This window comes from Girardinichthys multiradiatus, chromosome 5 (genome assembly GCF_021462225.1).
Source record: "Girardinichthys multiradiatus isolate DD_20200921_A chromosome 5, DD_fGirMul_XY1, whole genome shotgun sequence".
Taxonomy (NCBI): Eukaryota; Metazoa; Chordata; class Actinopteri; order Cyprinodontiformes; family Goodeidae; genus Girardinichthys; species Girardinichthys multiradiatus.
Genome location: NC_061798.1, coordinates 52065697 through 52080763, shown reverse-complemented (window position 1 = coordinate 52080763; position 15067 = coordinate 52065697). Strand labels below are relative to the sequence as shown.

Sequence of the window (15067 nt, the reverse complement as noted above, 5' to 3'; positions counted from 1 at the left end):
CAACACTGTATTAGGACTAAAACTGGAAGAAGGTCCAACTTTAGAAGAGAATGTGATTATTTGTTTTGGAAACAGTGGGGAAGAGAAAGACTTGACTTTGTTTGTTCAAACACTTATACTCCTGGAGAAATACCACATATATAAGAAAAAATGGACTTTGTTCACCAGAAATATTTAATTACAAGGAAACAATAAACGGACACAACAGCAAGAATCTAAAATCAATAGATCCGAACACCAGTTTCTATGCTTCTACCGCAAACATGTGGCGCTGGTGAGAGCTGCAGGTTTAATATGGGCTTTGCAATGCTCTGCTTCTCCCAGTAGATCTCTAGTGTCACTGTTGGGGGAGGAGTATTGAGCCCGCCTTTTGTTCTTGCCCGTTGAGTCTATGAGTGACTTGACTTTAACGCCTCTGGCTCTGTGGTTCTTTTGTCTTCAGCTAACCAATCACGTTCTAGTTTACGTAATGCTGTCTGCTCTCATTACCCATCATGCGTCTGTGCCTTTAAAACAGATAAGGAAACATATGAACAAAATGGGTAAATATTTGAAAGAAACATGTATTGTTAAGAGGTAACAGTTTGTTTCAGCTGCAGATCTTCATGTTTCTACATTTTCTATTCTGTTCTTCTCGTGTTAGTAAGAATAAAACCATAAAGGAAAAGGAGGTGGATGTGTGGCCTATAAATACCATTGTGAGACACTCCTTCTTTGTCCTAGTTCTCTAGGACATATACTAAAATTGGAACGATACAGAGAAGATTAGCATGGCCCCTGCGCAAGGATGACACGCAAATTCGTGAAGCGTTCCTCATTTTGCAATGTTAATATCAACTAAATATTTTGCAAAACTAATATTATCTATTTAAAACCAAAACAAGTTGTACTTTTGAAGAACCGTGTGCCCATTTCATGTGTATACTACATCTTAAAAAACAAAAAAACTTCAGAAAATATGTTTCAACCTATAAAAAACTTGAAAGGAAGAAGAGATTTCATGATCTGGTCGCCTTTCCTTTGTAGAACATGTGCAGCAGGGGTGGCAGTATGCTTCTCTCCAACTCACTCTGCAAGCAGCACCTCCCTCCCCTTCTCTCTCTCTGCTGCTCACCCAGACACAACATTCCTCCCTCTCTCCCTCAGTCCCGCTCTGCTGCTCTCAGGCACCCCTCTCCCCTTCCCTATTCTGCCACAGAGTCATTGAGAGCAGCTCATGATGGCAGATCTGTGGACATTATTCACCCAGCTGATAAGGACACTGTCACATGGGATGTGTGCAGGAAAGTCATTGGCCAATGTGGAACACCAGCAATTTACACAAACATATAAAAGCAGTTCATCTTCGAGAGAACTCGAGAGCTGCAAAAGCAGTTGAGGAAGGGGGTGGTCGCCAAACCAGACCCCCGAGGTCACTGGCAGAGGCTCTTCAGCCCGAAATCAGGAAAATCCAGGTAATCTCCTGGATAAACTAATGGTTTTTACAGTGTGATCGGTGGCCAAAGATGCAATTTTAGCAGACTGACCAAGCTATTATATATTCAGCCAGTTGAAAAAAAATCTCAATTGTTTTACTTGAACTAGAAAATACAGTTACACAGGAATTTGCTCAGATACAACATGTGTAAAAGTTACAAAACGGGCAACTTCCTGTGAGGTTTGGACCTTGGCTCCAAGAGTCTTTTTGTAGGTCCTGAGAAGTTACATATGTCTAACACATTTCTTAATCCTCGGTTGAAGCGTGGCTTGAGGCTGATTTATTTATTTTGTTTTTAGTGACTGTAGGGGGTACTCTGGAGGAATTATGCCTGACCCACATGCAGAAACACTCAGGAGGCCGTAGAAAAGTTAATTGACTTTATTGTTCTACAGGAAACGGATGAAGTGGTCCGGGACTAGAACGCACCAACCGTAAGGGGAAGGTTGACAGGTAAGTTGGGAGAATTTTCCAAGTAAGAATATCTTTATAAGTTAGGCTGATTTGCTTACTGGTAAGTGAATGAGATCCGCCAGGGAGGGGGTGAACAATTGGGGTCCGAGAGTGTGGACGAGGCACTGGAGCTCTGGGGAACAAGGTAAGTGGTTTGTTGGTAGCGTGATGACCATGGGAGTCTTTACCACTGAGGTCGAGGGCTTTCCGTCCGCCCTGCAGCAGTCCCGGCCCACGTACAGGACTTCAGGGGAGCTGCGGCGGGCCTGCTCGTAGCGCTTATGCAGGCCCTTGGCCATGTCCTGCAGCCCATATCCCTCCGCCGCCGTCACCACACAGATCAAAACCTGCCCCAGCTCGTTCCCCACGCTGCTCATCCACTGAGCTGTCCCAGCATCCGCTCCAGCCAGCTTCTTGATGACCTGCAGAGGACAAGGGGCTTCCATCCATCAGTAAAGGTAGACATTAGCTTAATCTGAGAATGAAGGGAGCATTAAACTCACCTTCTTTGTGGAGTCCATCTTCAGGATGGAGCCGAAGACAGATGTCACGCTTGCCTGAAGCTCCTCCATCCGGCTGAAGGTCTCTCTGGCATAGGTGAAGAGCAGCCAGCGGCTAGTGGGTACAGGCTGCATTCTGGGGGGATGAGCAGTAGGAGCCAGATGTATCCCTGCTACTTGAAACTTCCCACAAGTCTCCAAGTAGAGCAGGCACCTGGTCATCCACTCCTCTGTGTGGTTTTCAACCAGGAAGGAGTGAAGCCGGTTAGCGCTGTTACCGAGCGTTCGCCCCTTCATCTGGCTAAGCACCTTCTTGTCACAGGACAGCCTGCAGCACAAACAGAAGAAGCTGTTAAACGTAGTTATTCATCACCTCAGATTCTAAGAACTGCAGCTGTGTGATGATCAGGTGTACCTGTACGCCAGCTCAGCAGGGAAGAGCATTTGGTGACTGAAGTCCAGCTGCTCCCTCACACTCCTGGACCAGGCAGCCACCTTCTTGGTGCAGTACCTGTCAAAGTGGACATGAAGGCGTTTCGGGTCCTGCTTTGTTGTCACCTATAAATTCTTTGGATGTCAGGATATTTACCTGCACTCCAGGTACTCCGTGCCCATGTAGTACCAGCCATCAAGGTCCAGAACTCTGCGCACGGTCTTATACAGGCCACAGCTCGTCAGCTTGTGGGCACAGCTCGGACACTTGAGGCTGTACTGCCACATCCGGTACGGAGCCCAGAGGAAGAACCGGCGCTGGAAGAAGGCATCAGGCGAGGAGGGAGGCTGGCTGTAGATGAGGCGGGGGCCAGGTGAGTGGTACCACAGCTGCAGCTCTTTAGACAGGACAGCCCTGCCTGTCCGGTCCTTGACAAACAGGGCTCTGCTCAGCCATTCCTGTTCCTCAGGAGGAAGGCTGCTCTTCCAGGACTCCAACAGGACAACCTGGAACACAGCATGTAGAATGCAGTGATGTAACGGCCCACACAGGTCTAGGGGTTCAGGGGCGGTAACATAATGATGTGTCCAGAGGAAACAAGTGGAATGTAAAAGGATTTATTACAAAACAGGGTTTCACAAAGCCACAATACAATTTTACCCAGGTAACACAAAAAAAAAAAAAACACAGAGGGCTAACAGCCTGAGGAATATTAAGTTCAAGGAACCCAAAAAGAAAAGAACATTCACAAAAAGGGAGGTACCAAGCCTCCCAACCATGAGCTTCTAGCTTGCGAGGCAAACTACAACAAAGTCAAAACCCTTTTAGCAGAACAAACAGGACAAGAAATTTTCCAAAACTGCCCAAAGCAGTTGAAAACACCAAAGGTGGGGGACAGCTGAACAAAACCTCTTCCTACAAGCTGCCCCACTGGGAGAATGTTGCAGGTGGGCCTCATTAGCATCTGATTGGCTTGCAATTCTCTGCTGGTCCAATGGCGCGGCTGCCTTCCAGCAGTCTCCAGGCAGCCAATCAGGAAGGTGTGCCCCCACAGCTGAATCTGCATAACAACAAAAAAAAGAAAAGGAGCCTGCACAGCCTCAAAAGGCCAGGGGCCATAACAAGTGAACTGCTGCAAATAAGAAAAAAACAACTTCTTGCTTCAAAAAGTCTTTTGAAACCAACCTGGGCTGCAGGAGCGCTGGGTTTATCAGCAGAGGGAGATGGTGTGAGGAGAGGAGTAGGAGTTGCTGATGAAGTTGCTGCAACGGGCGCAGAGTCCAGCACGGTCACTATCATACACATTGTGATGAAATGTGTTGGAAAAATAGACCTGCTGCATGACTCACCCAAAGCAGACAGCTCCTGCTCTACAGCAGAAGCAGCTTCCACCATCAGCTCCTCATCTTCTTCCGAGGAACCTGAGGAGCAGATTACAAGCGATGGGGTCAGTACAGCCCCCTTCGGAATAAATGCTGATCCCACCCCTGTCAGCAGTGAGCTTACTGTAAAGAACCATGGCTCGCTTCTTCCTTGGAGTGGAGGACTGGCGCTGAGGAGAAGGTGCAGCAGCCTTCGTGGTGCAGCTGGCCTTGCTGTCGGCCCTGCTGGAGCACGCTGCCGGGCTGCGGGTGAAAGCAGCAGAGGATGCAGCAGGTTGTTGGGCCCTGTCCCTCCTCAGCACATACTTTTTCAGCTGACTGAGTCGGGAGCCAGCATGCTGGACCTGCATCCCCCTGATCCATCCCCTATAGCCTCACGGCCTGGGGAGAACCTTCCTCTGGCTGCTGGAGAATGACGTGAATCTGGTCACCTCCCACCAGAAGGAGCGTGAGAGGACGGGGTCTCAGTCTCCGCTCATGGCCAACAAGGTAGCATTTCATCTCTTCTTATTATTTTATTCTAATCATTTTTAAGGCCTAATGCTATCTTGCATCCTTATAGGACGCCCTCCTGCGTTACTCCTCAGCCTACCCTGACTTTCTGGAGGCAGTCAGGTTCCACCGGGCATTTGAGGAGGCGCATGCCAGGTCTCTACAGCCTGGCCAGGAGGGACAGGCTCTTGTTGGCTTTGGTGACTTCAAATATGAGACCCTTCAGAGCCTCTATGAGTCTGTGGACCCCAAGAAGATCCGGTAGGATATAACGTTGGCACCTGTGGATGTTGTGGGTCGGCTGTGATGTCAGAGTCAGCTGACATTCTGTCTCATCTGCACAGATTTGTCAACTACCTGCGGAGGACTTCGCCTGCTCCAGGTTCCCAGATGGAGAAAGCCGTGGGATACGTTCGGCGCAGAGACAGACAGAGGACCGGTGCCACGGCTGCTGCTGCTTCCGCCGCAACCACCACCACCACCAGCACCGCCACCTCTTTTACCTCCTCAGGGGGAGCGTCTGTCTCAGCGCCGAGGCCTGTTTCCAGGACTGCATCACAGTATGTGTCATCTTCTAAATTAAGAGATTTAAAGGTCTAAATGTGATCAAGTTTATCTGTGTTACCTCCAGAATGAAAGTTTAGCTTGAGAGAAACAACCAGCTGTCTCACTTCAGTTTTGCAGCCTTCGTTTCCACACGGCGTTCTCTGTCTGGGGTGGAGATGCAGGCCGCCTTGAAGAAGCTGAGCTCCTCAACTAAACCTGCAATTCCAGCAGCAGGTGTGATGAAATTCTGAAGAATTGCCACATTGTTCTTTTCAATGATGTCATTTAGTTGTTTTTACGATTTCATTTACAGCCTCCAGCAGAACCTCTGGACCAGCTCTCTCCTCAAAGACTCCCGTAGAACCCAGCGATGAGGAGCAGGTCAGGGCAACTGCTGACACGGAGAAGTTTACGTAACAAGCATGTCGTTTCTCTTTGGACAAAGTGTTGACAAAAAAATGTTACAACTGATGCTGACTGTTTTCTCCAATTTTATTTCACAAATCTTCACAAAGTCAGATGAACCAGAGGTGAAACAGTAAGTCCAGTAAATACTTTGCTTGTGTCAACAGGCTGTAAATCACTCATCACTAACGGTGCTGGAGCTGCTCACCTGTCAGTTCCTCACGACATCACCTGTAGATAAACAGCACCTGTTTCTTTGTCTTGTAGTCAACCACCAGAGTCCTTCCCTCATCCAATTCTTTTTAACCATTAATCATCACTAGCCCTCAGCCTGCTTCTTCTTCTTCTTCTTTTTGGCTGCATCTCTTCTTCATGAGATGTTTGGGTGTTTGAGCTGCAGATAACACTTTGTTATGGTACTGAAACATGTCTTTTGTGCTTCAGCCTCAGGTGCACAGGCATGTCCTGCCTCCGCCACCTCCTCCACCACCTCTCTGCCTCCGAGAGACGCTGGTGTCTCTGTCCAGCTGGGTGACCCCACCGATGAGGAGCTGCTGGAGGCCACAGCTGGACAGGGAGACTCCACACGCCCTGTTCAGACAGGATCCTCTGCCACCTGCCGACGGTGCTGAGGTGAGTTTAGAGTCGAGAGTAAATCTTCAAGCAGGTAACTGTAAGGGACTCAATGCGATGTTGAAAGTGTCATCTTAATTTCTGCAGATGCTGCCCGAGTTCTGGCGGGCAGCTCTCAGCCCGGATCAGCAGGAGTGGATCGGCCGGACGCTGTTTGGCAGGGACCGCACGGGGAGGCCTCGTCACAGGCTGATTGCCTCCATGCCACGCCGCATTGAAGCAGTCATTTCTGCAAAAGGATTCCCGACCAAGTATTGAGTGCATAACTGTACATGATTATTTGAAGGTTGACGTTTTTTGTATTAAAAACACTTTTCTTTTATCGGTCGGATGAAATATGCTAATTTTGTGAGATAGGAATTTTGGGTTTTCATGAGCTGTATGCCAAAATCATCCGTATTAAGACAATAAAAGACCTGAAATATTTCAGTTAGTGTGCAATGAATCTAAAATATATGAATATTAAATTTTCATCATGACATTATGGAAAATAATGAACTTTATCACAATATGCTAATATTTTGAGAAGGACCTGTACAATAGTCCAGCCTTGAAATAACAAATGCATGGACTAGTTTTTCAGCGTCACTCCTGGACAAGATATTTCTAATTTTGGCAATGTTCTGGAGGTGAAAGAAGGAAATCCTAGAAACCTGTTTAATATGGGATTTAAATGACATGTCCTAGTCAAAGTTAACACCAAGGTTTTTTACTTTATTATCTGAGGTCAATTTAATGCCATCCAGGTTAAGTGATTGACTAAGCAGTTTCTTTTTTAAAGACTCCGGTCCAAAGACGACATCTTCTATCTTGTCTGAATTTAGAAGCAGAAAATTTAAAGTCATCCAAGTTTTTATATCTTCAAGACATGCTTGTAGTCTATCTAACTGGTTGGGTTCATCAGGATTTATGGATAAGTAAAGCTGAGTATCATCAGCGTAACAGTGAAAATTTATCCTATGCTGCCTGATAATTTGACCTATTGGAAGCATATATATAGTAAAGAGAATTGGCCCAAGTACTGAACCCTGTGGTACTCCACAATTAACCCTGGAGTTTAAAGATGATTTATCATTTACATGAACAAACTGGAATCTGTCAGACAGATAAGATTTAAACCAGCCTAGCGCTGTTCCCCTGATCCCTACAGCATATTCCAGCCTTTCTAAGAGAATATTATGATCGACTGGATCAAATGCAGCACTGAGATCTAACAGAACCAGAACACACACAAGTCCATTATCTGAGGCCAGAAGAATATCATTATCATTTTTCTTCTAGCCCAGGATGAATTCCTACCACAGAGGACTTAATGAGCTAATTACCACTATTAGAAAGATTGGATTAGAACCAGCTCTTACCAGTAAAATCCCAAAGATTATTGGTCATTTGATTTGTTTTTCTGTATCATTGTAATGTTTTTCTTCATATACAGCGCTTTGAGTGCCTTGTTGCTGAAAAGCGCTAAATAAATACACTTGACTTGACTCATTTTATCAACCAGAATGCTAATCATTTTTCTACAAACAGGTGGAAGTTGTCTTTTTTCATTTGCTACTGCAGTTCGCACATCATTGGGCGTTTGGTCCCATGGGATCTGAAATGTCTCTGGCGAAGAAGTTAAAATAGCTGATGAAAAGGTTGGTGGAGTCATAGTGTCCAAATTAGTGGAAGATGAAGGTGGACTTCTTGTTCCAATGTTCTCACACACATTTCTTTCCCCAGCTGAAACGAGAAATTGCATTTTTTAAATTTATTTTCATATATAGCAAAGAACATTTTCTGCACATTCACTGCAGTATTACTAATAAAATAGTAGGAACAACAAAAAAAACTTTAATAAACCAGTCATAGTTATCAACCAGTCTTAAACAACTGCTAACAAGGCTCTCCACCAGCTTCTCCAACTTCACTTGAGGAAGTCCAGGAAGGGCTTTGTTAATAGTCCTTTGAATTTCCTCCCCGAAAGTAGCTGACATTATTCTAGAGAAGGAAAAGAGTGGTGAAGAGCAAGCACCGACAAACCACTGCATCACAGGCTAACCTCAACGGCAGCTGCGTGCTGAAGTGCACCAACACTTTGTTTTGCAATAGTCTTTTCACAGCCTTAAATGCGTTTGCACATTCCATTGTCCAATTTCATGTTGCATATTTTCTTAACAAGTTATGCAAAGGCTGAAGAACGGTGGAGGGATTTTCCAAAAAACGACTGTAATAATCTAGAACACCTAAGGAGGACTTCAGTTCAGTGACATTAGTTAGTTCTGGTTTGATTTGGCTGCTACGTTTCCCTCTCTTGGAAGCAGTCCATCTCTGTCAATATGATGTCCAAGGTACTCCACACTGCTCTGAAAAAACTGGCACTTAGAAAGCTTTACTTTGACACCATGCTTTTCCAGACATGTGAGAACTTCCTCCAGCAACTTTAAATGCTCCTCTTCAGACCAAGGTGTCGTGGGAATGCCATCAAAAAACAGATCACATGATCCATCCCTTGCAGGATTTGATCTGTCACAGCCTAAAAAACAGCAGGAGTATTGGAAATACCACAGCTGAGGCCACTGTAATTGTACAGACCTTTGTGTGTGTTGATGACCAAATACTCATCTGATTCTTCATCCAACTGTAGCTGCTGGGAGGCATGAGAAAGGTCTAGTTTACTGAAAGATGTTCTACTGGCTAAGATAGCAAACAAATCCTCAGTATTTGGAAGTGGATACTTCTCCTCTTCAATACACTGGTCGACACTGACTTTGCAGTCATCGCATATTCTAAGTACTTTGTCTGCTTTCTCTACAGTAACAATAGGGGAAGCCCCCTAACTTGTCTCAACCTTTTTAACTATTAACCCTTTACCAATCTATCCGACTCTTTCTCTACAGCTTCCTCTAGTGCATAGGAACTGGATGAGCCCTATGGAAAATTGGAATGGTATTTGGCTTACTATGGATTCTAGCTTTAAATGCCTTGATGCAGCCTTAATCATCTGCAAACACCGCCTAATGGTGCTGGATCACTTTTTGTACTCCTGACTTTGCTTCTGTCTGCACCAGTACCTTGTGTACTGTGAAAATCTATTTCAAATTCAGTTGTAGTTTCTTTAACCAGCTTCTTCCAAACTGGTCTATCTCCATGAACAGTGATCAATGGTAGGGTAACTTTTTGCATTTTGTACTGTACTAGGTCCGCTAGATATCCTCAAACAGGGATATCTTGGCCTGAATAAGACCTAAACTTTAACCCCATGGCTGGTTTTATAGGGAACTGAGTGATTTAAGTCTGGTAAAACATGTAAGATACAGCTGATCCTGTCTCCAGCAACATCCCGGTGGTCTTATTTCCCAGCGCAACATTCACTGTGTGTCCTTTTTCACTGGAGGAGATGGGAAAAGACTGAATACAGCTTCATCATTTCTATTAGATGTATCATCCTCAGTTTCCACAAACTGGGTTTGCTGACTGATTTTTCTATTCCTATAAGCCCGTGCAATGCGTCCTATTTTGGCAGACATGAGACTTTTCACTTTTAAATTTGCACTTATGTCTTTCTTTTAGGGACCTTACAGCTCTTCATTTTGTTGTTACTGTGTTGTATTTTCTGTCCTTTCCATCCTTTGTTGTTGCTGCCAAAAATAATAAATGAAAGATTTCCAGCCCAGTCTGCTCTCCACTGAGTATGTGGGCCATGAGTTAACTTCTAACTATTAAACACTTTCTGGGAGAAATGGGTGTTAAGACGTGGTGTTTGAAACGTAACATGGAGCCTCATCTTGGACCTTTCTTGGACTGTCATCTTTTGTACTGTTATTAGTATTAATATTACAGATATTAACTGTATACATATGGTATGAATATATTGCCTTGAGTAGTCCTGTATCCTTGTTTCACATTTTATTCAGAAAAACAAAATGGGTAACTAGTTAATGGTTCACCTGTGATTAATTTCTATGATTTTTATTTCTCATACTGCACCTTTAAACAAAGCTGTATGTTCTGTGTATCAGAACAGAAGATATGAAAAAGAAGCCAGAGGCTTACTTTTATATTTTCTACCATGTCTTAGTGGCATCAGTAGATATTTTTCTGGTGTATTCAGCAACAATTTATTCTGTCTACATGTAGAACTGGACTACAGTCAGGACTGGCTGCAGCGATGAGATGCAACGTGTTGATCTGAAGAATCTTTTTAATGTGTTCAGTAACTTTTATTTTGACGGAACTAAAGCACCAGATATATTTCACATCATGATTAATCCTGCTAGAAGCTCACAGAGAGGATTCCTACTGTTTTCTATCAGTGCCAGGCCATTTAACTTTACCTGTAGCTCAGGTTAAGGTTCCTCTACTTTGTTCCTCATCATGACCCTGATGATGCTCATTATAGTGAACCTTCGAATCATAGAATAAAATAGAATAGAATTCTTTATTTGTCATTGCTCCACATGGGTGCAACGAAATTTTCAAAACAAAACAAAAACAATGCAGGCCAGTAGTGCAAATTAAAGAAAATAAATATTAAAAAGTTATAAAAATAGTTATAAGAAGGACTGTGCAGGTGGAAAAAATATATATACAAGAATATTGACAGGTTGTTCCAGTATTGCACATGAGGCAGCATATTGCACTTAGTGCTGAAGAAATTGCAAGAAATGTATGTACAGTTTATGTCGTTATTGATAGTAACAGTTGTTTCAGAGTACATGAGGTGTTCAGGGCAACAACAGCTCTGGGAAAAAAGCTGTTTTTCAGTCTGTTTTGTTTCATGTCTTGCTGTGTGAACAAGTGATCAGTTTTAACTTTATGATCAGGCCATTCTGAGTCAGCATTCAGGTTTTATCGCTAACTTAAGCCTGAGTTATGCTACTCTGCTTCCACCTGTTCCTGTGCGCAAACAAGCACCAGACTCAGCTCTCCGGTTGGCTCCGCGGTTGCTCCTAAATAAGCCCTGTTTGAGTCCAGTTCGATTCGCTCAGTGTAACTTTTTGGGTAATGATCGAGGAAGGACGACGGTTCTGGACTGAACAGCCGTCATGAACTTCTCCAGGATGGACAGAGTGCCAGTAAGCCGGTACCTGTGCGGGTATTTGCGAAGTTGCGGTGCTGCCTGTGTGCGCAAATAATACATTTTCTTTTAACTCAAAGCCAGCTTAGGTGATTATATGGAGCATAATAAAACAAGTCAGAATGTTTTTTTTACATAAAAATATGAAATCCAATGCCATTTTGTGGCTTAGTGCATCTTTTTAAGACTTCTAAAATTGGTATTTTAAGAGATCCGAGGCTATTCAGAAAACATCCGGGGCTTCAGCAAGAGAACCAATGTGTGAAGAGGAAGAAACAAAATTACTGCCCTCATCTGTGTTTTTCTGTGATAATGAGGAAATTAAAAATGGAAAAGATTGTTTAAAAGTCACACAGAGGTTCCTGTTGGTTGCTTCACCTGCCTGACCTGTCTGACTGTGGGTTGATGATTTTGTGTTTGTAACGGAAAGCTGGGCAGAGTGAGTGGTACATCATGTTCTGTGCTTTAGTTTATCTTCAGCACCTAACTGACCTGGGAGAACCCCGGGTGAAGGACGACATTTAGGCTCTGCAGCAGCGGTCAGTGGTTGTCCAGTTATTTCAGTGTTTAGTGTTGCAGAGTAGTTGCTGTCTAAAACACCTTGGTGTTATTTTTGACCAGGACATGTCATTTAAATCCCATATTAAACAGGTTTCTAGGATTTCCTTCTTTCACCTCCAGAACATTGCCAAAATTAGAAATATCCTGTCCAGGAGTGACGCTGAAAAACTAGTCCATGCATTTGTTACTTCAAGGCTGGACTATTGTAATTCTTTACTATCAGGATGTCCACAAAATGCAGTTAAAAGCCTTCAGCTGATTCAAAATGCTGCAGCAAGAGTTCTGATGAAAATTAAAAAGAGAGATCATATTTCTCCTATTTTAGCTTCCCTTCATTGGCTCCCTGTTAAATCCAGAATAAAATTTAAAATTCTCCTCCTCACATATAAAGCCCTTAATGATCTAGCTCCATCATACATCAGAGATCTGATTGGTCCATATGTTTCTAACAGAGCACTTTGTTCTCAGACTGCAGGTTTACTGGTGGTTCCTAGAGTCTCTAGAAGTAGAATGGGAGGCAGATCCTTTAGTTATCAGGCTCCTCTCCTGTGGAACCAGCTCCCAGTTTTAGTCCGTGAGGCAGACACCCTGTCTACTTTTAAGGCTAGGCTTAAAACTTTCCTTTTTGATAAAGCTTATAGTTAGCTCAGGATAAACTAAGCCACTCTATCTCTGTAGTTATGCTGCTATAGGCTTAGGCTGCTGGAGGACATAATGACCACTTTCACCCTCTCTGCTACATTCTCATACTACTCTCCAATTTTGCATTATTTGCTGTTATTTCAGCTTTTAATTTTGTGTTCTCTCTTTTCTCTTCCTAGAGCTTCTACTGTAACTAACTCTATGTTCTCTCTTTCAGACTCTAACCTTGAAAACTGGCTCAGAGTTTATCTGTTCTTTCTTTCTAGATGAAACGACTAAAGGAGCTACATCCATTAACATTTACTTTTCCTTCCCATAGAAAGTACTCCTGGATCAGTGCTTCTTTGTTCTCTTTGTGTCTCTGCTCTGTTCTATCAAACCTCCAGTCGGTCGTGGCAGATGGTCGCTCACACTGAGCCTGGTTCTGGTTCTGCTGGAGGTTTCTTCCTGTTAAAAGGGAGTTTTTCCTCTCCACTGTCGCTACATGCATGCTCAGTATGAGGGATTGCTGCAAAGTCAACGCCAGTGACTATCCACTGTCTCTACATGCCCTGTTTGAGTCCAGTTCGATTCGCTCAGTGTAACTTTTTGGGTAATGATCGAGGAAGGACGACGGTTCTGGACTGAACAGCCGTCATGAACTTCTCCAGGATGGACAGAGTGCCAGTAAGCCGGTACCTGTGCGGGTATTTGCGAAGTTGCGGTGCTGCCTGTGTGCGCAAATAATACATTTTCTTTTAACTCAAAGCCAGCTTAGGTGATTATATGGAGCATAATAAAACAAGTCAGAATGTTTTTTTTTACATAAAAATATGAAATCCAATGCCATTTTGTGGCTTAGTGCATCTTTTTAAGACTTCTAAAATTGGTATTTTAAGAGATCCGAGGCTATTCAGAAAACATCCGGGGCTTCAGCCCCGGAAGCCAAGTTCTAGCGACATGCCTGCTTTCTTTTATATCTTTTTTATTCATTTTTAGTGTAAGATTAAGAAGATTACCTGAACAAGTATTCTGTATTTATTTAAAAATGTCTCCCATGTTGGTAATAATGTTTCTCCAATAGGGAATATAGTTTTGTCAATGCAGGGCTTCCATACTTTCTTATGTTTTTATCAGCTGATGCAGCGGCGGTTTAAGCTGGGCTAGCGGGTTGACGACTACTGGACACCGGCTTTGATAGCATTTATCCAGGCAGGAACTCTCCGTATCCTCCTCCATTATTATCAGCACAGCCTGCTCGCTTGGCCCTCACTCCTCCCGCTATCTTTCTGACTTTTGACCCTCCGTGCCTCTGCTCCTGATGCCCCGTTAGCCTGGGAGCTAGCTGCTGCTATAAAGAGAAGCGGGAAGCCGGAGGCAGACTGACCGGGATAGAGCGCGCCGCAGCGGGATGAGCCATGGCGTCTGTCCGGGTGGTTGTGCGGGTCAGGCCGATGAACAGGCGGTGAGTGGAGGACTGTTACACTGTGGTTTGCGTGGATTCCTGTGGATTTATTCGGTGGTTAGTCTGTTGACTGCTTCGTTAAAGATGTTTTTGGGGTGTTTTAGGACATTTTCTCCGTCTCGTAAGGCTGTTTTCGGTCGTTCCGGACGGCAGGGCAGCAGGTGTCTCTGCAGGTGATCAACTAACAGCCGGAGACACTTTCTGCTCAGATTTAAATTAGGAAACGCTCAGAATTATTCCTAAAGGTACGAGTCCAGACCCGAAGGTTCTGGTTCAGTCCAGTATAAGGCTGAAGGAAACATTTTTCCTGTCCTACATCAGGAAACTAGGTTGGCATCATGTTCCGCGGTTTTTAAAATCAGTTTAACGTCGTTGGAACTGCAGTTTAGGCTGATTTACTCCATCAGACAGATAAATGGGTTGAAGGCTGCACTTTGGTTTGATAATTTATAGTCAATTTAAAAGTTAAATAGTTAAAATGAAATGTTCTCCTGTGGGGTTGACTTCTCCAAACAGAACTTGAGGATTTTTCTGCAAATGAGCACAAAGCAGAGAAAAGGACAGAAAACATCAGAAGTTAATCCCTTCTCCAATAGTAATGTCACTCTAATCTGTTTAATAATCAGTCATTTTGGATTAATTCTGCCAACCAACACAAAGCTGTTCAAATGAAGTCAGTTCAGCAACAATTGGTCCTGCAGAACTGCTGGATCCGTCCTCGTCTTCCCCAGAAACACTCTGCTGACCTTCATCAGATTCCTGATTCTTCATGATTCCAGCTTCAGAGAGCCCAATGCTGTCTGGACGTGTGTGGAAATGAAGAAGACGTGTGAAAGGTCTTCCTCAGTGTTCAGTCTGGCCCGTTTCTTCCCAGCAGTTTTATGGTTTTTCCAGTGAAGGAAACATTTGGAGCCAGGAAGCTGCTGCATTTCTCCCACAGAACCCTGAGATTTTTCTAATTTTATGGAATTAAATTAGTTGCAAAAGTGTATTTATTGAGCTCACAATAAATGATCAAACCTGTTCAGAAGAAAGGT

The 15067-nt window shown here is 43.9% G+C and overlaps 3 protein-coding genes and 1 non-coding gene across 15 annotated transcripts in view; 3 read left to right on the top strand and 1 right to left on the bottom strand.

Moving 5' to 3' along the window:
• Positions 1-716: 716 nt before the first annotated feature.
• On the top strand, positions 717-822 carry LOC124869230. The gene has a single exon (XR_007038531.1). It is a non-coding gene; the product is annotated as a U6 spliceosomal RNA (small nuclear RNA).
• A 1021-nt stretch (positions 823-1843) lies between these two features.
• On the bottom strand, positions 1844-4604 carry LOC124867969. 3 transcript variants are annotated; one of them, XM_047364716.1, is made up of 8 exons: positions 4370-4604; positions 4049-4284; positions 3783-3923; positions 3020-3369; positions 2846-2941; positions 2645-2758; positions 2434-2566; positions 1844-2352 (listed from the first exon to the last, which is right to left on the bottom strand). In XM_047364716.1, exons 1-8 carry the CDS (start codon positions 4593-4595, stop codon positions 1972-1974), a joined length of 1677 nt encoding a protein of 558 aa, XP_047220672.1. In that variant the 5' UTR covers positions 4596-4604; the 3' UTR covers positions 1844-1971. The 3 variants fall into 3 exon arrangements, with proteins under 3 accessions (XP_047220672.1, XP_047220673.1, XP_047220671.1); XM_047364717.1 differs by having other exon boundaries at positions 2434-2758; positions 4049-4125; positions 4213-4284; XM_047364715.1 differs by having other exon boundaries at positions 2434-2758.
• LOC124867739 lies at positions 4594-5700 on the top strand. Its single transcript, XM_047364318.1, has 5 exons — positions 4594-4734; positions 4808-4998; positions 5082-5297; positions 5414-5517; positions 5597-5700. Exons 1-5 carry the CDS (start codon positions 4723-4725, stop codon positions 5698-5700), a joined length of 627 nt encoding a protein of 208 aa, XP_047220274.1. The 5' UTR covers positions 4594-4722.
• A 7884-nt stretch (positions 5701-13584) lies between these two features.
• Positions 13585-15067, top strand: part of kif16ba (kinesin family member 16Ba) — a 46291-nt gene continuing 44808 nt past the window's right edge. For 4 of the 10 annotated variants that reach the window (XM_047364680.1, XM_047364679.1, XM_047364681.1 and 1 more), the window contains exon 1: positions 13585-14030. In XM_047364680.1, the coding sequence (XP_047220636.1) occupies positions 13984-14030 (47 nt within the window). In that variant the 5' untranslated portion in view covers positions 13585-13983. The remainder of the gene's footprint in view (positions 14031-15067) is intronic. The other 6 variants (XM_047364685.1, XM_047364684.1, XM_047364682.1 and 3 more) reach the window with 5 other exon arrangements.

Coding starts and splice junctions, on each gene's coding strand:
- LOC124867739 (XM_047364318.1), top strand. Junction 4,999..5,081: donor GTGGACCCCAAGAAGATCCG/GTAGGATATAAC, acceptor TCATCTGCACAG/ATTTGTCAACTACCTGCGGA. Junction 5,518..5,596: donor ACCTGCAATTCCAGCAGCAG/GTGTGATGAAAT, acceptor TTTCATTTACAG/CCTCCAGCAGAACCTCTGGA.
- LOC124867969 (XM_047364715.1), bottom strand. CDS start 4,595: ATGCAGGTCCAGCATGCTGGCTCCCGACTCAGTCAGCTGAAAAAGTAT. Junction 3,924..4,048: donor CCAGCGCTCCTGCAGCCCAG/GTTGGTTTCAAA, acceptor GTTGTTATGCAG/ATTCAGCTGTGGGGGCACAC. Junction 3,370..3,782: donor TTCTCCCAGTGGGGCAGCTT/GTAGGAAGAGGT, acceptor GCTGTGTTCCAG/GTTGTCCTGTTGGAGTCCTG.